This window comes from Poromitra crassiceps (assembly GCF_964638095.1).
Source record: "Poromitra crassiceps genome assembly, chromosome: 15".
Classification (NCBI taxonomy): domain Eukaryota; kingdom Metazoa; phylum Chordata; class Actinopteri; order Beryciformes; family Melamphaidae; genus Poromitra; species Poromitra crassiceps.
In genome coordinates, this window is record NC_139634.1 from 34,349,894 (window position 1) to 34,375,643 (window position 25,750).

The 25,750-nt window shown below is 43.0% G+C and overlaps 1 protein-coding gene across 2 annotated transcripts in view; it reads right to left on the minus strand.

The window, feature by feature from the left end:
• The window catches only part of fstl5 (follistatin-like 5), a gene marked incomplete at both ends in the record, with an annotated part of 182,649 nt that overhangs the window by 151,493 nt on the left and 5,406 nt on the right, over positions 1–25,750 (minus strand). Inside the window, one exon of one of the 2 annotated variants that reach the window (XM_083651485.1) lies at positions 19,162–19,192. In XM_083651485.1, coding sequence (XP_083507611.1) covers positions 19,162–19,192 — 31 coding nt within the window. Of the gene's footprint in view, positions 1–19,161; positions 19,196–25,750 lie in introns of both variants that reach the window. The other variant, XM_083651484.1, reaches the window with a different exon arrangement.

Here is a 25,750-nt window from a genome sequence, read left to right on the forward strand (position 1 = left end):
GTAGCATTCTGGGAACCGCAGAGTCTATCAGTCTGAAGACTAATAAGACTCAGAGTCTATCAGTCTGAAGACTAATAAGACTCAGAGTCTATCAGTCTGAAGACTAATAAGACTCAGAGTCTATCAGTCTGAAGACTAATAAGACTCAGAGTCTATCAGTCTGAAGACTAATAAGACTCAAGAGTCTATCAGTCTGAAGACTAATAAGACTCAAGAGTCTATCAGTCTGAAGACTAATAAGACTCAGAGTCTATCAGTCTGAAGATTAATATGACTCTGGGACAGACGGACAATATTTCGGGGTTTTGGCAGTAGAGTGGACTGTAGAGTTCCGCCCCTTCCATCATCGTTTACAGTCTGACAACGTCTCATATGCAGCTATTTATTAATATCATTAGCCGAAAAGCCGCCTGGACCTAAAACACCTATAATCGATCAGCTCCAACTGATTCTTGCGTAAAGAATAACCGCGCCAGATAATGTAGGAGCATTTTCAGTGCATCTGGAGGAGGAAGATACAGGAGAGGGGGATGTCTACCCCTGAACATCCATCTTGTAGTTCTTCTCCAAACACAAATGACAGCACATGAATACTGTACGTCAGTTGAGCTCTGACAGAGCAACCAAATCAAGTCATGTCAAATTTATTCATAAATTCTGTCTAACAAAGACGTTCATCACAAAGTGCTTTAAAAAAAATGGATGAATAAACTCCATTTTCCACCCTGTCAGTGGTTCCATGAGATATTCATTTCAGAATATTTTTCTCTAATATTTATTGCGACCTTCACATCATGGCTATTCTCTGAGATATTCTCCAAATTAGTAATATTTCAATTCACAACTACTTCACAGAGCGTGTGTGCAGGTCCAGAGTAGCAAAATATATTATTCAAGGAAGTACTGTTAGTTTGCTGAAATTAGTAGGCCTAAACAGACTAGCGTAAAAATCTACTTTAGTAAAAGTAAAAAGTAGCTCATTTAAAATGTACACAGTAAGAAATACAGAGTAAGAAATAAGACAGTTACAGTAGGCTACAGCCTTTCCCATGCCGTGCAAGAGGACAGAGAGTAACGTTATGTGATATTACACGTTTGGTAACACTTTCTTTGAAGGGGTGTTCATAATGCTGTCATGACACCTGTCATAAACATTAAGGTGGCTTTATGAATGTTTATGACTGTTGTCATTAAGTGTCATTCGGTAAATTATGTCACTGTTAATGCAAAGTTGATATTGTTTGAGATGTCTTCGTTATGAGAACTTGACATTAACCAAGGCGTCATAACTTGTCGATGTCTTTGGCATGACAACTTGACAATAACTAAATTACTATCATAGATCACTTTTAGCAGTTAATGCTACAGGTACATAAACAGTGTCACATACTTTAGCAGATTCAGATGCAGATGTTATTTCCAATCAGCCAATTTATGGAGAAAAGAATTGTACTCTGTATTAGATGTGATGTAAAATATAGTGATGTACAGTATAGTAAAACTACTGACTTAAAAAAAAGCTTTAAAAAGTACAAAGTTACTCTATTGCATTAACAAGAGTAAATGTAATTTATTTCCACTCATGTGTGCGTGTGTGTTTCTGTCTGTCTCTGGTGCATGCGTGTGTGCGGTGCGTGCTTGTGTGTAAGGTGTGTACAGTGTGTGTGTTTGTGTATGTGTGTGCGTGCGTATGCGTGTGTGTGCGCGAATGTGTGTGTGTGTTTGTGTGTGCGTGCGTGCATGCGTGTGTGTGTGTGTGTGCGTCTGTGTGTGTGTGTGCATGTGTGTGTGTGCATGTGTGTGTGTGTGTGTGTGTGTGTGTGTGAGAGTGGATTTGAGAGCACCTGGCAGCCACTTGGTAACTTTGCGTCCATTTCGTTCCCCAGCCTAATGAGCGAACGTGGGCCGACTTCTCTCTCATTCTGTCCCCATCAGAATGCAGCACTGGGACCATTTCAACCAAGTGAACCAACAACCCTATTTGTCAAGGAGCGCCGGCTAATTGTAAGCCGTCTGTTGTTAGAAAACAGCTGTGTGGTTTCTCTTATGTCTGCTACTATTTTGCTTTGCTCTCTCATTTTGTGCTTGTGCTCATGCTTTTGAGATGACAGTGTGAATGAATGCATCTAAATGTGTGTGCCCCTTTATTTTTATATGTATGGCGCAAATCAAAAATCCTTACAAGGAGTTTTCAGCTGACAAAATAATGGGATGCTTTTATTGTGAAGTACGTATAGGAAGTGAAACCTGTTTCACTTGCTAGCTTGATTAGCAGCGCGATTAGCCACTTCTCTGACCAGCAGCGGTTGGAAAAAGTTGGTCCCCGGGCGCTTCACTGCAGCTGCCCACCGCTCCTGGCCTGACCGTGCATGGAGGAGGATGAGCCAGGATGAGATGGATTCGCCCAGGGGACTTTTCACACCTGCCTACCCCTAACCCCCTTCCAGGTGACTACATCTCAGGTGAACTATCAGGTGACTACATATCATGCTCATACACACAGTCACTCATAGAAGCGGTTGTACCGCTTAAAAAATGTGCTAACGCAATAAAACATGATAGAACGTTTATTGTTGATTCTGAAATTATTGCAATCAATACACATTCATCAATGGAAATCAAAACAAAAGCATGTATGGTACAGATTAGTCTCGCTGGCCAGCCTCCTCTCCCTTCCGTCCGAGGAGTCTGGCGCCGCAGGTCTCCATAGTGGGATTGCGATGGGCGCGCTTAGCGGCAGTGCCCTTGGAAAATAGTTTCAAACAATCCAATTTGCCGTTTTCAGCATGTATCAACAAGCTAGCGTGTAGGTTTCTGCTGTTAGCTTGCTAGCTAGTTAACGTTGTTGTTTTCACTGAGGCGGCAGGGCACTATTTACAGCGACACACAGGGAGGAGGGAGCGGAAGCCACTCTGATTGACATGGTCGGAGCCAATGACAGAGTTTGTAATAAGCCAGGAGCGGACATCCGGCTGCCACCGAAACAGTCGCTCCAATGGGAGAGCAGCTGTAGAGAAGGGGAGGGTTTAATTATCCCAGTTGCCTGTTTCCGTGGCGCCAGACTCCTCGGACGGAAGGGAGAGGAGGCTGGCCAGCGAGACTAGGTACAGATAGATCTGGTTTGGATTGAACATTTTATTCGACCCTTCAAAATGACTGAAAAGACATTCAACACGCAATGCTTTAACAAGGAGTGAGCACGTAGGGGTTCAGTATCTTGCTCAAGGGCACTTTGACAGGACACACTGGCTGCTGCAGCGATCAAACCTATGACTTCACGGTTAACCGGGCGACGTGTGTCGCCATAGTTCGCCATGCTGGAGTAAAACAGCAATAGATTTAGTTGAGATTTCCAAATAAATACTCATCAAACAAACTTCAGTTTGAGTCCCAAATTGTGAGTTTTGAGGGCCGGGAGTTTTGAAGGGCTTCTTCACTTGATGGAAAACAAGTTGTCTCTAATGTTCTTCTTCTACAGTAACTCAAAATGTCAACTCTGTCTTTCATAGCCACATCATTATCACTCATCTTAACAGCCGCATGCTGTCAGCCTGTGTGTAAAAGCCTCTGTCTAACAGCTTCATGATGAAGAGAAAAAAAGTGTGCCAGTCGTGTGCTTTGGTCTACTCCAGCTTCAAGGCAACGCTGGTGTGCGCTTTTTTAGAAGGATGAAGAAGAAGCTACAAAGGCTCCATGATGAAGAAGCAGGAGTGCGCAGGAGATGGGCCCGGGTGTTCATCTGTCAGTCCCTGGACACAACCCCCCCCCCCCCCCACACACACACACACACACACACACACACACACACACACACACACACACACAATGTAGCATCTACCTTCTTTTCTATTCGGTTATTCCATATTCCATTTATGAATATAAGTGATTTATGTGTAATAGAAGTAAACTCTCCCTGCCTCCACTACTGTATATTAGTCCCTTGCATGTTTCTGGGCTTGGAGTCCTTTTTCCTTCTGAAATGGTGCCTGCATGGGCACATATTCCAAGTGACATTAATGAGAAAGCCGATTTATCGAGGCTGAAACTTTCGGGGCAATCTCCCTACTTGCCTGGTGGGATTTACTAGCTTCACTATGAAGTCTTTCTCACTCCGGAACGCACAAGGCTACATATCAATTTTGAATGAAAATAGTCTCCTGCAACTCCTCACTTAGGGTTTCAGGAGCAGGTGCTTTCCTGCAATGCTAAGCACAATTCTACGAGTGCTCTTGTGAAAAGTGAAACAAGTTTCAAATATAATCAGCATGCCATATCACTAATAATTTATAATAGCAGATAAGAATCAGAAGTGCAGAAGTACTTTTTTCCTCTTTTATGTCCAGCAATCATATTATAGGAAGGAGGTCTTCTTTTTCCTTCTTCTTCTTTCAAATATTGGATATTTAATTTTGGAGTAAAAACATTAAATATGGTCATCTGTCTCTGCTCGAGGTATGAAAGCAAATGAGATGGATCAAGGTATTATTGCATATCCCCTGGAGGGTTATTCCGTTTAAACTCAATGGGGGCCTTTTTCAAAGTGCAAAAAAAAAAAAAATCACCAGAAAATGGGACATGAAGTGAATAGTGAAGAGGTTAAAGCAGATATTGCTCCTGCCCGACACACACAAAAAGAAACGCATCTGCAAAAATAAATTTTTGATAGGACTGATGAAAGACTATCTTAGGGAGGTTGATCACATTGAGAAGCATCGCTGCAGGCACATCCTCTTCAAAAACGCAGAGGCCGCGTCGGACAGAACAGCTTGGCCGCCTGTAGAGCAGGGCTGCGTGTGCGGCCGGGTTAAAGAGCGATAATATCAGCTTTTCATCTGTGTATTCCTCGGTCCCACTTCCTTCCTATCACATGAAAAACGGCATCAAACCAGGAAGGACATAGATTGCGCCTTCTGCTTGATTTGATTGGCTGCCTAGCCCAAGTGTGACATTGACAAATTTGAATATTTTAACTTTCATGTGTGCCTAAAAACCGCCATAAAAGCGAGATGTGCGTCACAGAGGACATGCGGCAGGCGCGCCCTACCGTAGGAAAACAATGGTTTTGGTGGCGACGCATTTCTAGCGACACTCCTCAGTGTGATCGCCGCCTAGAAAGACAACAAAATTGCAGTTCTGTACTTTTCCCCCATCAGGTGAAAAGAAGCGGCTGGCAACTGCGCATGTGTCGGAGGAAGCATGGTGCTAGTCTACGGCTCTCCCTAGATCGGCAGAGGGTGGAGCAGTGACCGGGGCAGCAGGGGGTGGAAATTGGCCAAGTACAATTGGGAGAAAATAGGGAAAATTTTCAGGAAAAAAAAGTGACGACGGTCTTTAGTGTCTCTAACACACTCAGATTCCAAATTATGATTGTGAGCTGTTTTTTTTGTTGCCGAGTCAATATCAGTGTTTGCATGCTGAGCGATGTAAAAGCCATGTTGATTGGCCGTAGACTCTTGTCTTGTTACATGGTCTCTGTCTCAGCTGTGGTTTAGCTTATCGCTGCAGTTGACAGGGGGAGCTTCACCGGCAGGACGTAGCACGTGGGAGGATCACGCTATTCCCACCAGTTCCCTTCCACCCCGACCAGGCGCCCCGACCAACCAGAGGAGGCGCTAGTGCAGAGACCAGGACAGACCGTCGCCACTTTGACTTATAAGGTCTATGTGTGCTTCCTAAATTGACCCCAAACTCTGGAGTTAGATATTAATGGCGTTGTTTTGGGGGGGGGGGGGGGGGGGGTTGCTGCTACACAACTTAAGAAATGGCATTCATTTTCGGTTATTACAGTACAATAACTCCCCTATTGCTATTACTGTGTGTGTGTGTGTGTGTGTGTGTGTGTGTGTGTGTGTGTGTGTGTGTGTGTGTGTGTGTGTGTGTGTGTGTGTGTGTGTGTGTGTGAGAGAGAGCGCTGTGGGGTTGTTTTAAGATGGGACTCTGCAGCGGTCCCTCCATTCAGATAAAAGGTACATTAAAGTGAATCTCCGCCGAGAGCAGGAACCGCCCTTTGAGATAATGTTCTCCCTGTGACGATTACTGTGTGACCTTCAGAGGATGGAAAAATAATAGTAAAATAGACCGATATCACCATGCCTTCATCGTTATCCACTGTAAGTACTAGGGATGGGCATTTCTAGCAAAAACACTATTCGAAATTCGCTGGCCAAATTCGAATTTAATTCGAATTTCAAAAAAAAAAAAAAAAATGTAAAAAAAAAAAAAAAAAAAAAAAATTGTGAGTGAAATGTTGCATTGTCTCCCCTGATTCTAAGTCTACGGCTTTATTTTTAGCTCAAACAAGCATTGCACCACTGAAGTAAAGAACATGTTACATGACATTGACATTTTCGAAAATAAAAAACAGTTTTGACAATCATGAGTGGTTCATTAAATATTTAGTAGGCTCAGGTCTGAGTGCCAAAGGGGTGCCAAAGTCACCCCCTCTCCCTCTTCATGGGATTTCATCTGCCATTAATTTTTCCATAAACCTTGCTTAAAATGCTTATAAAAATTGTTTTACTTGCTCAAACCAAGCGATTTGACTATACTTAGAATCAGGGGAGACAATGCAACATTTCACTCAAAAAAAAAAAAAAAAAAAAAAAATTCGAATTTCGAATTTCAATAATAAAAGTCGACCTTGATAATAACAACGATTATTCGAAAATTCGAAATTCGATGCCCATCCCTAGTAAGTACCGGGGTTCATGTGGATCACTGAGAATTATTGATGAATCTCTATTAGATTATTCTCACTCCATTTAATTCTAAAAATGGTATAAAAATGGTTATGGTATCAACATCCTGGGAGGGAGTCATTTATAGCCTGAAGATAAGTGTTGATGGTAATACTGTTTATTTTTCTAACTAGTGGTGATCATCAAGACATGATGTACCCATCACTCAATCTTGTGTTATTAGCATTTTTACATGAGCAGTTTCACACACTTCTGCATGCCATAACACTATACTATTATGTCTTAAAGCAGTATGCCAATCAGTTTAAGGGTTGATCAATTATTCCTGTGCCTAGGACAGTCTAATCAATATTTATAAACATGAACAACAGTTGCGCTGCCAGAAGCGAGAGAACGATGATTTGACCCTGGGATGTAATCAGAATTTAAAATCTGTAGAATGAAAGTGTGTGGAATGAAATGACTGGGATAAAGGGCCCAGAAAGGTTTCCTGGAGATAAGGCTGCTTTTCCTACATGAGAGCTGATAACAGGACTAGAGCTCATTTGGTGGAAAAAAAATAAAAAAATATGTGAGCCCACAAAATAATCTGTTCATTGTCGTTGGAGCACTTCCAAATTTCCAGGGGTGGAAAGACTGTGCAAACATCCTGCTGAAGGAGAAGTACTGTTACTTTGCTTCAACTTTTGCTGTGTAGAGGTAAAATTACTGGTATAAAAAATAGATTTAAGCAGAGTAAAACATTTAAAATGCCCTACATGTAAGTTGCTGAGATACTGATATTCCATAATGATCTTGTTTAAATGTGAAAAGACAAAATTAGAGACAATGAAATTGATTATTGTAATTTAAAATAACTAGGAATGGATTCCTAGGGTGGAGACTCTGCAGATGATCGTGACTGACACACATACAGACAGACACGGCCCACCCACCTAGTAGGCGCCATCGTGCAACTGTGCGCTCATCGGCTCATACTACATCACAGTTGCTCGAGTGACATCACTGATGACACCACAATTGCTCGAGTGAGATCACTGATGACATCACAATTGCTCAAGTGAAATCACTGATGACATCGCAATTGCTCAACTGACATGACTAATGACATCCTCACTGATGACATCACAATCATGACTGAACCACAAAGCAACACCGCCAATGATAGGTTGTACCACGGACTTCTGTAGACAATTGTTCTTCTCTTCACCAACATGCTAAAACTAGTCAAGGTCATGCGGGTTCACTAACCTTCCTTTGCCTTGTTTCATAAAATGTGCAGTATCTGATGCAATGTTTATGAACTGGCATTCTCCTGTTGGTTTTGAAGGAATTCTCCACATAAAACATGACATATAACAAACCCTTTGCAGAGCTAAAGGCAGCATTGAGCTGATCTGAATTTCAAATAGGATTCACACACAAGCCCTTGAAAACATCTAGCTTGTTTTTCTGCCCGGGTAGTGTAGAACAGATTTCCATCGTTGACAGTAAACATGTAAGCAAGCACCAGTGCCAGCCTCCGCCCTGGCAAAATTAGAATTTGCAAAGTTTGAAGTACAGTATGACTTAACCAACTATAGACCCTTCTCACGGGGGCCATTTTGTGTCGAAATCGCAGGGTAAACACAGGTGCAGGCAAAACACTAATGAGGGTTTCCAACTTCCAATCATGGAAATTGGAAACCCTCATTAGTGTGTTGCTTGCACCTGTGTTTACCCTGCCATTACGACACAAAATGGCCACCGTGAGAAGGGTCTATTCAGTGGTTCCCGAACTCGGGTACCTAGGGGTAGGCGGAGGTACTACAGGGGGTACTTGAGAGAAAAAGTGTAAAATGCTAAAATGTAAGAATCATGAAAATAAATGAAACATTTAAAATAAATCTCCTCAGGAGGCACTAATTGCAACTCTTTCACTTCATTTCATATTTTGTAATGATATATTCTTCAAAAGGTGGGTTATCATTCATCCATTGCATCATAATGCTGTAGTTTTCTCTTGCCGTTTTCTAAGCAGAATGTTGTAGTTGGGGAAAGGGGGTACAGTATACTGAAGCCAACAAAGTTTGAGAACTATTGTGTTTATTTGACCTGTGTCATTTTAACTGGAGGGGCTACACAATATTAATGTAGAGTATACTTTGCAAAACTTCATTTTTTTCAAAACACGTGTCAAGCGTTCCCCAGTTTCTGGTAAGAGAGTTGTTCACAATCATAAATCACTGACTTTCAGTACGAATAACATGCATAGATTTGTTAAACTTGTTCTTCCACTTTACCATCAAATTCTATGCTGATGCAAATGCAAATTTCATTATTAGATCTTTACCCTGGAAACAATAGCCTTTCTCATTATGCCAGCTGTTCGGGTCTTGACGCACAGTAGGCTACTGGTTATGAATATTCAGCTGATGCAAATATATCCAAGAGCTGCCACCGAGGCTTGGGTGTGGAAAATATCTTCACACAATTGCTTTGTTTTTAATTTATATTTTAATTATACCAAATCTGTTAAACCTGTTAAACTATATCATTTTCAGTAATACATCAGCATATATATTATACAGTATGTTGTTCCTGAAAGACTTATTTTTTTTAGATTCATGCTTTTGTTCAATGGTAATATATTGTGTTATGAAAAGGCAATGTAAGAGACGCTTCTGCTAATAAAGAAAGCAGTATTCACAAATACTGCGTTTCACGCTGTTCATTCTTTTTGTCTATTTTATTCCTCATAATGTAGCTTCACCGAAATGTAATCAGTTACACGCCCCTTTGTTCTAATTTTAGGGGGCACAGTGGCGCAGTGCTAGTGTTCTTGCCTCGCACTCTCACCTCACAGCAAGAAGGTCCTGGGTTTGATTCCCACCTGGAACGCTGTTGGCACTGAGCGTATGTCTCCCCACGCTGTCAGTGCCTGGTGCCCAGGTGGGTTATCTCATGAAAAGGTTCTTTCTGTGTGGAGTGTGCATGTTCTCCCCGTGCTCCCCTGGGGTTTCCTCCATATAACATCAATATGGACCCCCACTAAAAACATGCAAGAAGATCATCGTCGGTTGGAAGAAGTTGGTTCCCGGGCGCTTCACTGCAGCTGCCCACCACTCCTGGCCAGCCCGTGGAGGAGGATGAGCCAGGATGGGAAAAATGCGGAGGACAAATTTCACTGTGCCTCTAACCGTGTGTGTGTGTGTGTGTGTGTGTGTGTGTGTGTGTGTGACATCACTTCCGGGACACAGAATTGTAACAAACAAACATTGCCCACATTGCCAAATTTATATATATAATACACCGTTATAGATAATACACCGTGTGGCAAATATGGTTTACATTATATACAGTAAGTTGAGTCTACACACAGATACTGTACTTTGAAAGGCTGCATTTACACTGCAGCTGAAAGATTTGTTTCTCCTTCATATTTATCTGAGGGTTTTTAATCTGTATGAACAGCAAAAAAGCTGCATGGAGTTGCATTCCCCCCCCCCCCCCAAGTTTGATCTGGACCACATGGATATGTGGTACAAAATAAGATCCCAAGGCATGCATCTTACATGCAATTTGTATTTCAACACTCAAAACCAAATGTGTCAGCAACCAAGTAAGTTGCCATAAACCGGTATCTGCTTCTTGCTCGCACCATCATCTGCTGACAAAGTTGTTTACATCTTCAACAGAAATTGAGCAGCAATCAAAGAGCAAAGGCCCATAGTGGCTCTGCCATGTTCAGTAGAAGACTGGTACCCATGTGTAGGCACAGAAACGGATGTGGTGTCTTCTATTGTTACTCTGTGAAAATGTGTCCTTCCGACATCGCTGCCAGTTCATATTGGCATCAGAAATGGCTTATACAGTTGAGTACATCCTCAGATTTTTATGAAGAGTCATCCAAAAAATCAGATATGAGCAGCAATTTGGGAGTTTAGCATGCAGGCCTGCGGTGTGAATGAAGCCTAAAGCTTCTGGCATACTCTTCGCGCCCAGCCAAGCGCATAGGGCGCGCGGCGATTATGACGTCATCGCACGGGGCGTGTCGGGGGGTGAGGTCTGAGCGCAGCGCGGCGCGTCCATGGAGATTTTTCTATCAGCGCGTCGGGTTTTGCTGCCTGTGCCTGTGAGATCTCCGTGGTAGGCTATCAGCGGATATCTGCTGTGATTGAGTCCTCACCGTTGTAAAGTCACCTTTGAAGCATGACGTTCGATTATAACGAACTAGTTGTGTGGCTTAGCCTTCCCAAATGTTGAGGGTCGTTTTTTAGAATTTAATACATAGAATTGGGAACGTTACAATCAATTTCATTCAGACTGCCTGGAGGAGCGAGCTGAGCACTGAGTATGTTCTGTTTTGGCCTGCGCAGAGTGCGTGCACCCTCCCCGGAGCCCCTCCTCCAGCGCGTGCGCGAAGAGTATGCCAGAAGCTTAATGCTTTGTGAAGTGTACTGTAGCGTGACCATGAGGTGGAGGCTGGAGCTGCCTCCTCCCAGGAGAAGGTGACACACTTGTGTGGTATTTAGGCCAGGCCCACCTGTCCCATGATGGCTTAGTGGGTCAAGGAGCATTAGTGGCCTGTAAAACTAGCTAGCAAGTCTCCTAGGAATTAAAAGGGACAATCCTGCAGGCCAGGTTTAACTAGGTAACACATCCACGACTGCAAGCTTGCCAGCGGTGCTGCTAACCAGACGGTGCAATGCAACCCTCCATTCTACATCTTTAAAAAATACTTCTGTCTTTACCGAGAGAAAAAAAACTATAATAACTTGATTAAGACTTACTGTAGCAAAGCTATTACAAATTAAATTGTGGCAAGACTGTGAAAATGCGGGATGGAACAACAGGGAGTCTTCCAATAATTCTGTCTGAGAAAAGTGCTGCGTGCCACAATCTTTACCGCTCCTCCTCTCACTACAGCTGTGCCGAGTTATTAAAAGTGTAACCCGGGCCCAGGGGGCGCTGTGTAATTTTAGAATTAATATACAATTTAGGAGCTGGTGTTTGCAGCCCCTGAATTATTCAAATGTACTTCTGCTATGGGTTTGGGTCTGGTGGAGGGGAGGAGGGCAGCTAGCTGCTATGCATACAAATTAATAAATTACCGTATGTCAGTATATGAAAGCATGGGAGCCGATACTGTAAGATTGGGGGAACAGAAACATTGGTGCCCGGGCAACAAAATGAGATGTTTGCTCCTGTGCAGAGTTGAAACCTGAAAGGCTGAACCATACTAATGGGAATAGCATATAGTAGGATGTTCGATTTGTCATTTAAGGCAGATATTGGAGTTTGTCTTCGGGGAAATCTTTGCGCAGTATCCGCATTTACATGCACAGAGAATAACCAAGTTACTCAGGTAACTTTGGATTCGGTCGACATATTTTGATTATGAGAAACCTGGTTAAAATGCCTGGCTGGCTTACTCCATTATTAAACAGGTTAATATGTGCTCTGACTCACACAGTGTTATCTATCGCTACAGATGCCAAAACAACACACAAAAAACACTGATAGCGAGCAGTATGGGATCATTTCTTTCCCTTATATTACAAGAAGCGGTGTCACTATAACTGGAATTTCAATACTACTTTGATATTAATTCGATCTTCATTGTGAGGGACCGGTTCTGCAAGCGTTTCTTGAACATTGTAATAATTAGCAAGCTCATTGTATATGCCTGTTTTTTATATATATTAGATATCCGATGTGTTTTCTTATGGTACTGTTCAGTATGTTCTGTGACTCTTGCTGAGCCAATGACATGTTTTCTAAGTATTCTTGTCTTTTGAATGGCAACCACATTGAAAATATGTTTTGTGTTTTGACGATATTTAATGAATGCATGACTGATGGCTGGGCATTATGTTTGATTATCAGATAAACAAATGTCTGTCACTACTAGAGGAAGATGACAACAACGAGGACTGTGGCACAAAAGACACCTTCTAGTACCGACAGCAGAAACTGTCCAAGTCAATTCAAGCTAACACAAGTAACAAAGCAAGTAGTTGCAAAGCATCTCAGTGACTTTTAGAAGTTCAACTTCAAGTTCAAGTTCAGTTTATTATTAGAAGACATTATCACACAGTTTTATGCAAATTCTGGATATTTGTTTTGTTTCTTCTCGTTAAGTTAAATATTTATGAAGCTATTGAATTCATTAAGACCCATGTGGTAGTGCTTTGCATGCCACTTTTGGTTAGAATAAAGCACAGTGTTTGTTCTGTGACAGTGATTTGCTGTGGTATCGTATTGCAGTACCATCACATTTTTTAAGTATTGGTATTGGTGTTAAAGTTCTGGAACTGACAACCCTAACTAGTAACCTGTTCACTCAAATAGGGGGTAGGTATCTGTCTGTTCTGTGGGATACTACAGGTAGAAAGAAATATTCTGTTAACTGGTTCTGTTATTCAGAGCAGCAAGAGACTCAATCGGCAGGTAGCAAAGGTTCGTGTACTGTAAAGAGTTTAACCTGAATAAGACCTGCAGAGTATGGCCGGTAGCTATAGGGATAGGGAGATGCTCAGTGCATGGCCATTTAAACCTGGCATTAATATGAGTTTTCTGCGATCAGATTGCAATCAGATTGTGTTTGACCACTTGAAAGTACAGGTGTAAACGCCCCCAAGACACATTGAAGACGGATTGAAATCTGATCGGCCAAACGACCTCCCGAGGTGGTCAGGGACGCATTGTGTACACATTGAACACAAGTGTAAATGCAATGTGTCCTCCTAATCTGGATACAGTAACTGTACGCGGATTGAGAGGACACCCATTTTGGGTGATCAAATTGCCATCAGATTGCAATCTGATCACCCAAAACGCATGTTAACGCCAGGTGTAAATTACATCAGGCTAATGTGGTCAAGCACAATCTGATTGCAATCTGATGGCAGAAAAGGGATGTTAATGCCAGGTGTGTTGCGAAGTGGAAGAAGTCTTTTAGTATGCCGAGTGTGGTCGGTAAACACTCGCAGTACAGTGGTGGGGTTTCACTTTCCTTGCTCGGCTTACCCGCCAGGAGGGTTTCATAAAAGTCTTTCCACCGCTGACGCTTTACATGTAATGAGGATGGGAAGATTATCTAAAGCTGAAATCCGGTATTTCATATGGCACAATCAGTCTATTTACTCCGCAAAATTGCATTTCACTGGCAGCGTGCATAAAAAGAGCACTTAGTCAGTTTGATTTATCGACTGCAGGAGTCCCTCGGCTGATAATTGTTTTTTTTGCGTGTTCCCAGCCTAAATGTAGAAATAACAATATTAGACAATTTTGTCAACACGCACATGTAAACACGCTATGCATATAGAGCTTCACTGGACTGAATTACTAAATACTGTGGCTGTGACATGTTCCCCAAGGCATTCACAACAAGTTGACTTTTGTGATATTGGTTACTGATATGTGCGCAATAATTGAAATCTGAATTTCCGCCAATTCTCCACCAGGAACTATTTGCACCTTCTTTTTTTATTTGAAACATGAACTGTATCCTGTACTGTAATGAACATTACATGAACTGTAAACTGTATTATTGTTTTTAACTATAACACACAATAAAGCCAACAGCAAGGTTTAAGTTCTATTCTATCCTAATCTTGCTGGAAAATAAAGTGTAGATGTCGATTTCGATTTCGAAATTCGGATGTTGACCAGAGCTGGTAAAATGGACGTTTCAATGCTATTGGCCTCAGTTGCGTAATAGCAAGAAGCCTCCAATATCCAGGTGAAGCTTGAATTATTTATGATTTCTCCCTACAGTTCACTTGCCTTCTCGTTATCAGGCCTGGAAATGAGTTTGCTGAAAACTGGCCAGAGTGAGATCTCCCCTCTCGGCTTACAGAACACGGTGCATTAAAGTGAATCACTGCAGACAGCTGGGGTCCGCCCTTTATGATAATGCACCCTCTACAATTACTGCTTTGACCTTCCCCCCGCCGGAGAAAAATGAGGAGACGTCCATTTAGCGGCCCTTCCAAACACTTAGTGGCAGACATGTCGGACAGCGGGGCCACCTTTCGCCTGACATTGACTCTTGTTTAGAGGAGACAGAGACGACATTAGAAAGGTGACAGGTTGACCGATGAGATGCAGCTGTCAAACAGCGAGCGGGGCCGCGGTGCAGTGGAGCATCCCACGCGGCCTGCTGCCACATCGGGAGGTGGAGCTGGTTGGAGGAGGTAATGGTGTGGACGGAGACATATTTAGAACAGATGCAGATTTGTGCTCACAAAAGTGTTTTGCTCTCACAGATAAAGAATGCGCGATTTTAGTTGGCAGGATAATGCTGAATCAGTGCAATAGCGTCTTGATCCATTGTGTGGCTTATACAGAAAGACAGCGGAGAAAATCATAAACCAATTTATGGAACACAAGATATAATAATTCTCAGTGGAAGGGAAATGAGAATTGCAGATGCAATGGTTGTAATGGGATTTCTCTTCTCGTTTGGTGATGATGCTGTGCTGATGAAGATTAGGGAGATATCAATCAACACAGTCTCAAGAAATGTGAAATCAGCACAAACGCTTGAATGTGGATGACATGCTGTGGACACAAATAATATGAAGATTACATTCTTCCACCATAACAGGATGATGTGACAAGACGAGGATGAATTGAACACGACATTTTCACGTTCATGTTCAGCATGTGAAAAGATTACTGTAGCTAGCAGTTAACCTGATAAAACAACTTTGCTTATGAGGTTTGGTTTGGGGTAAGATTTTAGTCAAAACTTTGGCTTGAAGTAAAAATGTCACTCGCAGTAGAAAACCTCTTTGCTTGAGTTGGGAATTGAGCCTTGGTCATCGGAGTTGAAAGTACAGTAGGCCTAAATGTACATTATACTGTATACCAGGCCTATTCAAATCAATCGGTGGTCCGCGGTCCACATCCAGCCCAGAAGCAACCTCCGAGTGGCCCAGCGAGCATGGCCATAGCCAGTTATATGAGGTCACTGAGGTCCAGACCTCTGTAATTATTTCCTATGGCACGGCAAAGCCCTGGCGAGCTTAGTTTTTAAGCTAGAGTGGAGCTTCTGGTATTATTGGAAACTAAACATAGGTAGATACCGAATAGGTAGATACCAGCCATATTATGCTAGCTAGCTGGTAAGCAGGGGTAACATAGCTCAAATTTCTTTGGACAAAATTGGTCTGTGGGGGGATACTGGTAGATCGATAAAGTGTGTTATTGGTTACTGTTATTTCCACTTAAACCCAGCCCACAGCTGATTAGGAGCTGATCTCAAACCCAGCCCACATCAGCTGACTGCTTAGCTGATGCATTCAATTGGCTCAACTCAAACAGGGCACCCTCTTTAAATTCTGCGTTAGTCTGCTGCCTAACATGGCTGCTTCATCTACAAGCTATTTGCAACCCACCTCCTCCCCAGCTCCTCCTTTCATGCTGTGTCTGACTTAAACAATGTCATTTCTGTTGTCAATGTTGCTTGCTCTGTTCTGTACCTGGGGGTCTTTTGTTGCTCTCCTTGCCTTAAGGCTATTCCATGTTGCTCATTGAGGGGGCAAGGAGCTCCCAGAATCTGCTGCTGCTGCTCTCCCTGCCTTAGGCTTTCCATGTATGCGCATGGAAGGGCAGGGAGCCTCCAGAACAGAGCCATACCGCCAAATGTAACTCCTCTAAGTGGTCTTGTGTTTTTGACTAAAGTGGTCCTGACTGAAATATATTAGTTTTATTTGAAAAGTGAAACAATAAACATTACTTTTTTTTTTATTACATTCATTTGCATTTGTTTAAAATTTGTCATTACTAAAAGCTAAAAAGAAAATAGCCTGCTGTATTCACCTTATGTAGAAGAGACAGTCTGGCTTGAGAGACTATTCTTTATTCTTGGCACCTATATACTGTAGATGTTTGCATGTATGCATTTTATTTTTTTGTACTATTATCTATTTTATACTAACCTGTGCCCTTTCCCTGTTTTTTACACTTTATGTATTTTATTGCGTGTGTGTTTTTTTTTTTACTCTGAATGGCCTTTGTATCCACCTGCCCAGGGACTCCAGATGGAAAGTAGCCTATGGCTAAATCTGTTACAAAGCATCTCTTCCCCTATGGGGTTTAATGTTTTTTTTGTATATGTCCCTGACAAAAAAAACTAATAAAATAAAATAAAAATAAATAAACAGGATAAACACAGAACCGATTGTGTTTACACTTCCTGTGGCAGAGCTTATCCCCGCAGCCTGCTTCCAGTGAGTCACTAGCTTTGACCAGAGAGACGATCTCTGGTTTGAGCAGGTAAAACAGCCGGCGTTTTAAACAGGAAGTCATAACACAAACGGGTCAAGTAGGCGCGGCTACATGAGGCGAATACCCGTCCAAATCCACCGAGCTTCACACTCTAAGGGCTAATGTGCACCGCCTCCGAAACAGATGCGGTACGCCTCCGTTACGGCTGCGAACAGACCCACACTCATGTCATCTGTCAGACAGATGTGGGATGCGACAAAAATAGAACAGGTGCGTAATCTTTCCGTACCGCATGCATCACCCATCAATTAACATGGGCGAGAGTCGATCCGTCAGTTCTGCCCAAGGCCGGATTAACCATAGGGCAACCGGGGCAGGTGTCCCGGGGCCCTCGGGGTGAAGGGGCCCTCCAAAAATTTTTTTTTTTTTTTTTTGGTCAGGCTCATGTTGGGCTCCACAGAACTATGACACAAATCTAAGACCAATCAGGACAAAATAAAATGTGTTTCCAATAGGGATGGGCATTTCTAGCAAAAACACTATTCGAAATTCGCTGGCCAAATTCGAATTTAATTCGAAATTCGAAAATTAAAAAAAAAATGTAAAAAAAAAAAAAAAAATTTTTTTTTTTTTTGTGAGTGAAATGTTGCATTGTCTCCCCTGATTCTAAGTCTACGGCTTTATTAATTAATATAAAAAGCTTCTGCTGTGGATTTTTAGCTCAAACAAGCATTGCACCACTGAAGTAAAGAACATGTTACATGACATTGACATTTTCGAAAATAAAAAACAGTTTTGACAATCATGAGTGGTTCATTAAATATTTAGTAGGCTCAGGTCTGAGTGCCAAAGGGGTGCCAAAGTCACCCCCTCTCCCTCTTCATGGGATTTCATCCGCCATTTATTTTTCCATAAACCTTGCTTAAAATGCTTATAAAAATTGTTTTACTTGCTCAAACCAAGCGATTTGACTATACTTAGAATCAGGGGAGACAATGCAACATTTCACTCAAAAAAAAAAAAAAAAAAAAAAAAAAAAAAAAAAAAATCGAATTTCGAATTTCAATAATAAAAGTCGACCTTGATAATAACAACGATTATTGGAAAATTCGAAATTCGATGCCCATCCCTAGTTTCCAAGAAGATTAGGTCTGATGATTTAGTCTCATTGGATGCCTGTGGGCAAGTGGTGACCAGGGGCGCGGGAAGTGGGGGTGCTTGTGGTGCTGCGGCACCCTCTGCTGTTTTGTATTGGAAATGTAATGTCAATTATTTTTTCATCATTGTAAAGCCACAGCACAGTGAAGAGGATATTAATGTGAAGATTAGCCTCTTCCTTTTGCTCTCAGAGTGCATCAGATTCATGCATTTTACTTTAAAATGTACAAAATTTATTTGTCCAGGGGGGGCGCAGCCCCCCCTACAAACCCCCCAGTCACACTAATATTTTTATCCTGCTGGTGCTACCTGTTTGCAAAGCCTAGAATCGCCTATGAGTGAGTGAGAAACTGAATCTGAGAAACTGAATAATGACATAACAGTATAATACTAATGTTAATTTAAAATGAGATATTCCTCTAAATATGGCGAAAAAACATCCAAACATCCGGACGATGGGTAGGGGGGCCCCTGGGAGATTCAGTGCCCCGGGGCCCCTGGGGGTGTTAATCTGGCTCTGGTTCTGCCGGATCCGCAACCCAGCCGTCACGTATCTGGTGTACATTGCCTGTAACTTTCCACCAAACTATTACAGCATGTTCCTACTTGTGCTGGGGAAACAGATGTCTCTTTTTGTGCACCTTCTCTGCATTTTGAGACATTTCATTCACTACATTTCCTGAGACGAGGCTGGAAACAAGACGCAGGAGGGAAAAAACTCCTCAATGTCAAGAATGTTGTTGGTTTCAATTACAAGGACGTGGTGCATTCCAAAAGGCTCAATCAAAAGCAACAGCTATATCGGAAACGTGGAAGAGCACATTTGGCTTCAAAATAGATTCTCACTCTTTACATTGATTTAAAGCCAGTACACCAACGTTTCTACTGCAGCCATCTTTCTTCTTATCCACTACTAGCTACGTTTTGTTTACCCTTCTTCCAACTAAACAGACAAAACATGTTCCGGCCATGCTGTGGCCTTTATCAGAACATAAGCACACTGCATGAGCTACAGCAACGTAATTCAACTCTATTCCATGGCAGTGAGGAAGAGGGGGGGGCACATATGAAAGAATAGAAAACTCACCCTTTATCCTGAGGCTCGCAGGGATCCCATCCTGCTGAAACACACAGAGAAAGACAATGGAGAACAGATCAGTTATAATAAACCACACACAGAAAGACAATGGAGAACAGATCAGTTATAATAAAGCAGCAGAGCAGGCCGGGGCGTCAGCAGCCAGACACACAGCCCTTTTTCCATTACGCTGAATCAGTGAAATCCCTGCGCTGCGTAGACAACATGTGAACACTTTACACATCAGCCGCCTCTCGCAGTCAAATGCTCACTGTTTGAATCAAGTTCAATGTCACCATTATGTAAGTGCCTGTTTTAATGGCAATTAACGACATGTTGCTAAATTAGCCAAGTACGTGCCATTATGTTAAGTGCTGACCCACAAGCGCGCGCACACGCGCACACACACACACACACACACACACACACACACACACACACACACACACACACACACACACACACCACACACACACACACACACACACAGAGTGATAAGATTTAAGCTTTGCTTCTGTGCTGCAGCTCTCTGCTTCTCTAAACTGGGAGCACGCTGACCGCAATCTACAAGTAGATCCAAACTATCCCCTTTCTCCGTCTTAATTTTTCAAAGGCATTATTCTTGCTTTGATGAACATACACTAGTATTGAGCAATATTCCTATCTCATTTGACCAAATTACTGTAGCCATTTGCATCTCCTGCTTATGTGTTTTTATGAGGGTTTTTTTATCACTTCTGTTGTATGCATCGAAACTTAATTGAAACAAAACTATATTTGACAGACAAAGTCATACAGTAGTAAGTGGACTCATTGAGATGATTCGAATAAGAAGAAGAGCAAAAGAACAATGATCCGTTCGCCGTTGCATTCTAAGCTAATTCTTAAAAGGTGCCCTATAAAATCAACCAAATTTAGCGCATTACTGTGTTGCTATGTGATGAAGATTGTAGAAAATGCTGCGATCGGGAGCACCATTCCGACTAGCTGTTCACCACAAACCATGAATAAGATAGAAAAGAGGGATAAATATTTGATTCCTCCACAGTGTACTGTAGCTCATCCTTCTTCTCGTAGAGAAGATTCAGAGCTGGTTTTCCTCGCGGCTCAAGCAGGGTGGTGCTATGGAGAAGATGCATTATGCAACAGGTCTACAGTCAATAATGAGCGACGCTCTCTGACTGCCGACTGAAAATAGCAGATGCACACTTACACCGAGGCTCGGCTTCGCACAGAAAGCCTGCATCAATTTCACTCGTTTAAATCAGCTCATCTCGTTCCATATCAATCGATCGGAGTTATGTGACACATTGCGTTTATACAAAGGGAAGCGGCAACAAAGTAATCTGATTGGTTAGAGATAGGTTTCCCACTTCCTTTAATTCCCATCTCAGCGGATGGCTATAACCCTCATGGTAACCATGATGCCAGTTAGAATCTGTCTCCTTTTCTCCTGTATTTTTATCTATGCATACAACCTTGAGGGGGAAAAAAATATTCTGTCACATTGGTAACAGCTGTATAAAAGTGGTGCTGCTACTACAGCAGAACAGGTAGTACCCAGGAGATATTTTTGAGACCATAATCATGGTGAATTGAGGCCCAAAACAGTCAAGAATACCCTTGCGGGTGTGTTATTATTGCATGTGTTACGTTGAAAAGCATAGACCCCCCTTTAGCATCCAGGCTCCTATCACAGCTGTTGATGCTAATGTACTGCTGCTTTCAGTGTCACAAGAAGATTGACAAGGAAACACTACCGTGTCAATTATAACAACATCTACTCTGACAAGACGGGTGCAGACAAGTAACACGTATTATGGAAAAACAGTTATGTGGCATTTTTAGAACTGTTACGTAAAATATTTTTTTATGGTGGCACTGTCTGTCTTTTGGGTAATACTGAAGAACAATGCATCCATATTTTTGGAAATAACTTATATATTATAATATATTATGCAAGTTCAGATCCAAACACATCAAATGTCTTTTGTGTCTGGAAATGACAAGACATAAAAGTCCACTCAGGTTTCTAGCCATCAGTCATCTAGCTATACAATGGATGAATAAACAGAGATTACACTATATAATTCCATATTGGTGCTGGCAAATGATCTTTGGCTAGCTGGGTTCTAATCCATACAGATTAATCATGTTGCAGACAGGGAAGTGGTGAGCGACCTTCAGTTTGGAAAACATGTCAATCAGATCCAAAAGTGTGCAAATGGGTATAGCAATATATTTACAGCAATATGACCCCCCCCCCCCCCCCCAAAAAAAAATATATAGGCAATTCAGCCTATTTCTGAATGTTTGTTTTGGTTTCTTTAGAGGAGTTATATTATGGGCGGTGGTGGCCTAAAGGTTAGAGAAGCGAGCTTGTGACCAGAAGGTCGTCGGTTCAATCCCCTGGACTGGCAGGATAAATCTGGGTAGGGGAAAGTTGAAAAGCAGTGCTTGCCCATCCATCCCTCATCGCCACCAATGAGGTGCCCTTGAGCAAGGCTCTTAACCCCAACCGCTCCGGTGGAGCTGCTCAGCGGGCAGCAAATCAGACTGTGATTGTCCTGGTCAGCTCCCCAGTGTGAAAGTGAACCTCCTGAGAAAGAGAGCACTGCTCTCAGGGAGACTTCCCCTGAATATAAAGGTGAACATCTCGCTGTCAGAAATGTGTATTTGTGTATTTGCTCCCTGTTATATCGCTTTCTTGTATCCTTTCAGTTCGATCACTGCAAATAAATAAAGCAAACCCAGGCTAGAAGTGTTAGAGCAGCTCATGCAGATCATCACGCTGTATGTTCTACCAAAATGTCGCCTGGTAGTGAACCGGAAGAAACCAATCACAGAAAACACCTGTGGCTTTGTGACACTCTCGGTAATTCTTCCTGGAGGAGAGGACATTTAGAATGCCAGTGCAGCTAGCGGAGATCTCAAACGAGCCAGGCTTCTTCTTTGCATACGGCAGGCCCAGCGTTCGTTCACACTTCATCTGTTTGAGGAGAGTGATTTCCCGCGGGCCGCTGGCAGGCTCGTCTCTGCTGCCCCGGCTCTCTGGGGACGCCGAGGCACCCAGCTGTACAACCCAACCCCAAGTCCCTGTCACAGCTAGCTGGCTGACCGCCCACATCTCCCCCGCTCTCTACTCTCTCTCTGTCTCTCTTACTCTCTCACACAGACTCTCTCTCTATCTATCTCTCTCTCTGTCTCTCTCACACAGACTCTCTCTCTCTCTCTCTCTGTCTCTGTCTTTATCTCTGATCCCCCCCCTCTATCCCCCTGATCCTCCACCACCCTCCTCCTCCTACCCTGTTTCTCCTGCTGTGACATTCCCTTCCCTCATTCCTCCACAACAACAAACAACTGCACTTCAACTTAAAGCTGCAAAATGCAACTTTTTCCCCGCATTCAAATAATAATAATAATAATTAAATAGGATTATATTATAGCTTTACCAGTCTGTGACTCTCTCGTCCTATTGCCTAAATAACCCCTTCTACAACAGCATGAGTGAATACTGGATTCTGATTGGCTAGCAACAGTGGTAAATAGGCCAACAATCTACAGTTCGGCTCCAACCGCAGTATCACTCCGCTCCCTGATGAATGAAGAACACTTGTGCTGACTCCGCCCACTGTTAGCCTGTCAGTCTACAAATCTCTAACAAGGAAATGTCCGATTTCGTAGTAACGTTTGATTTACTGGGTGGATTGAGTTTTGAGCAGTGGTTAGATGAAGATGAAGGTGAAGTGAACAAAGAACGACATGGTGAAATTGGGGAGAGAGAACTGGCTGAGCTTGAGTTGTCACGGAGTGAACCTGGGACTGTCAAACAAACAAATTGGGCAATGCGATGTTTCGATGTTGCGATGTATGGAACTATATTCTGTGGCGGAAGGATAAATGTATTCTGAAACCAGTAATGATTGTAAATAAATGAATTGAATGTTACAATTGTGTATTTTTTATATTATGTGGTAGCTATTGTAGAAAATAAATTTACCACTCGAGGAAGGGGGTTGTGCCCACATTTACCACTGGTACAGGGTTTATGGCACTCGGCTTCGCCTCGTGCCACAACCCTGTACCAGTGGTAAATGTGGCCACAACCCCCTTCCTCAAGTGGTAAATTTCTTACTTTGACTTGAGAATTGCTTTTCAGTGATGTTTTGGACTGTGGCTGCTAACAAGGTGAGACTAGTTGGCCACGATGCAGAGAAGTCGTATCAACAATAACAATGGCGGAAAGCGGTAAGAAACAACAGCACATCAGAGCTAAATGTGTGACAGTCAACATGTTTATGCTTTTTGGCACAAATTGGCTACGTTCACCGTCTGCTTTTCCAACGCCAGCAGACGCCTCGCAGATGCTCGGCTCTGCCATTTCGAGTTAGCCGGCTCATCGTTTTGAGTGACAGGTGTTAGGGGCGGGAACTTGACCAACTGAGCAGGAGGAGGGCGGGATTAACACACGCTGAGTCAAGGCAAAAAAAAGTTGCATATTGTAGCTTCAACCTTACCAAGATCTGAGTTACGTGGCCGTTTTGCTATTCCGTCTTAGTATTCTCTCATTCGCCCTCTTTATCTCAATCCCATTTGTCCCTCCCTCCCTCCCTCTCCCCCTCTCCCTATCTCTCTCCCCCCCCTCTCTCTCCCTCCCCCCCCCTCTCTCTGTCTCTCTCTCTCTCTCTCTCTGCTTATCCCCTGTTAATCTAGATTTGCCATGTGGCCAAGCTAGTGCTGGGTGGCTGGGACTCTGCACACACACAGTAACTGTCCTTGCCGCCATTTTTGTTTGTCCTGCCAGAACAGCTTGATGTCAGAGCGACAAACTCTCCGAAATTGCTTTTGTCCCCCGTGACAACAACAGACCAGCCGGTTTTCCACACGGACTCTCTCCATCGCTCTCTCCCGATGAAACCCCTCTTGAAAAGAGCGCGACTCACTAACATCATATGAATGAATGAAGACGCCCATGTACAGTAATACACTGTAAAAAAGCGACCCCCACTTTGAATGGTAATCGCGGCGAAACCAATTATGGTTGGGGGGCTGCGTTGCTGCTGGTAGACAAGATCTCTGTCCTATACCTAACCTCCTCCGGAAAGGATTTCACAGTGAATTTCCAAAACAATACCATGGGAATTATGGGTGGAGGATGTGAGCGACTGTTTACGGCTGACTTCCTCCGGATGATTGAAGTCTCTGTGAGGAAAGCTTATGAGGTCATAGCCGATCCGTTACCCCTGTCAAACACTGTCCTTCAAAGCAAAGGCAAAGCGTTATCGCAGCTCGCACTGCTGCGCTCTCGAACGCAGCCCCAGCTTATATTAGCTCTTACCCATTATGAATGGGTAATGGAATATGAATGGAATGAGGAAATTCGACACCAAAATAGTATCCATTGTCGAAAAGTTGGCAGGATTCAGTCTTGTAAAACTGTGACTATCATATCATAGGGACTTATGTTACCTGGTATCCTTTAAAAAAATACAATCATTTATTTTGTAAAAGTGAGTCCTGCTTTTCGTCAAATAGTGGATATCACTTAGGGAAAACTCTTCAACTGGTATTCGATGTCGCTCAGTCAACTGCAATGACAAGCGGACGACCCCCGGGCCTCTCTGTAATCCATCCCACAGCAGGAGGAAAAAAAATCCCTCAGCAACAAAGAAGGTGTGTGACATTTCAGAAAAGGCCTTCCAACGGGGGCCATTTTTCACCAAAGGGCGTACATTTCCTCAGACTTATTTGACAGGCTGTTATAGATGAGCGGAGTTTAGCGCTCTCCTCTCACAAGACGAATTGTAACGCTATGCAGATGCTGTAATGACGTTCCCAGTGCCATGTAATCACAGAGCGCGCCGCACATAAATTTCATCGGAGGGAAAACGCACATACATCATCTCTGTAGCTTCTGGTCAAATTCCCACCAGTCCACATGTGGACATGGACAGTAATTTAATTAGTCACTCTCTGCTTCTTCTGAAACAAGGGTTTAATAACAAGGGAGAAGAAGAGGACTACTTTTAACAAGAGCGACTCTATTCTCTTGATACTAAAGAAGATAAAGTGCTATCCCTTCTAAATGTGTGGCAGTGGATAGAGAAGCGAGCTTGTGACCGGAAAGGTGCTGGGTTCAATCCCCGGGACCGACAAGATAAATCTGGGGGGGTGCTCTTGAGCAACAAGGCCCTTAACCCCTTAACCCCAACCGCTCCAGTGGAGCTGATCAGTGGCCAGCAGATCAGACTGTGGTTGTACTGGTCAGCTTCCAGGTGTGAACCTGTGTATGAATGTGAACAGGGCGCTCCTGAAAAAGAGAGCATTGCTCTCAGTGAGACTCCCCTGAATAAATAAAGGTTAAGAAAATGTGTTGTTGGTCAAAACTACTTTAAGAAAGTATGCATCCCAGGGGTGTAGTGCTAGTTGCAGTGCGGTTGCACTGGGGCCCCTGGGGTAGAGGAGCCCCTGGAGAGAGCAGGCTCTCCAACAATGTAGGCCTATTGGGCAGAGAACAGGCCCTTGCAAATAAATTCCGGACTATAAGCCGCGGCTTTTTCCCCGTTTTTTGGCCCTGCGGCTTATATAACGGTGCGGC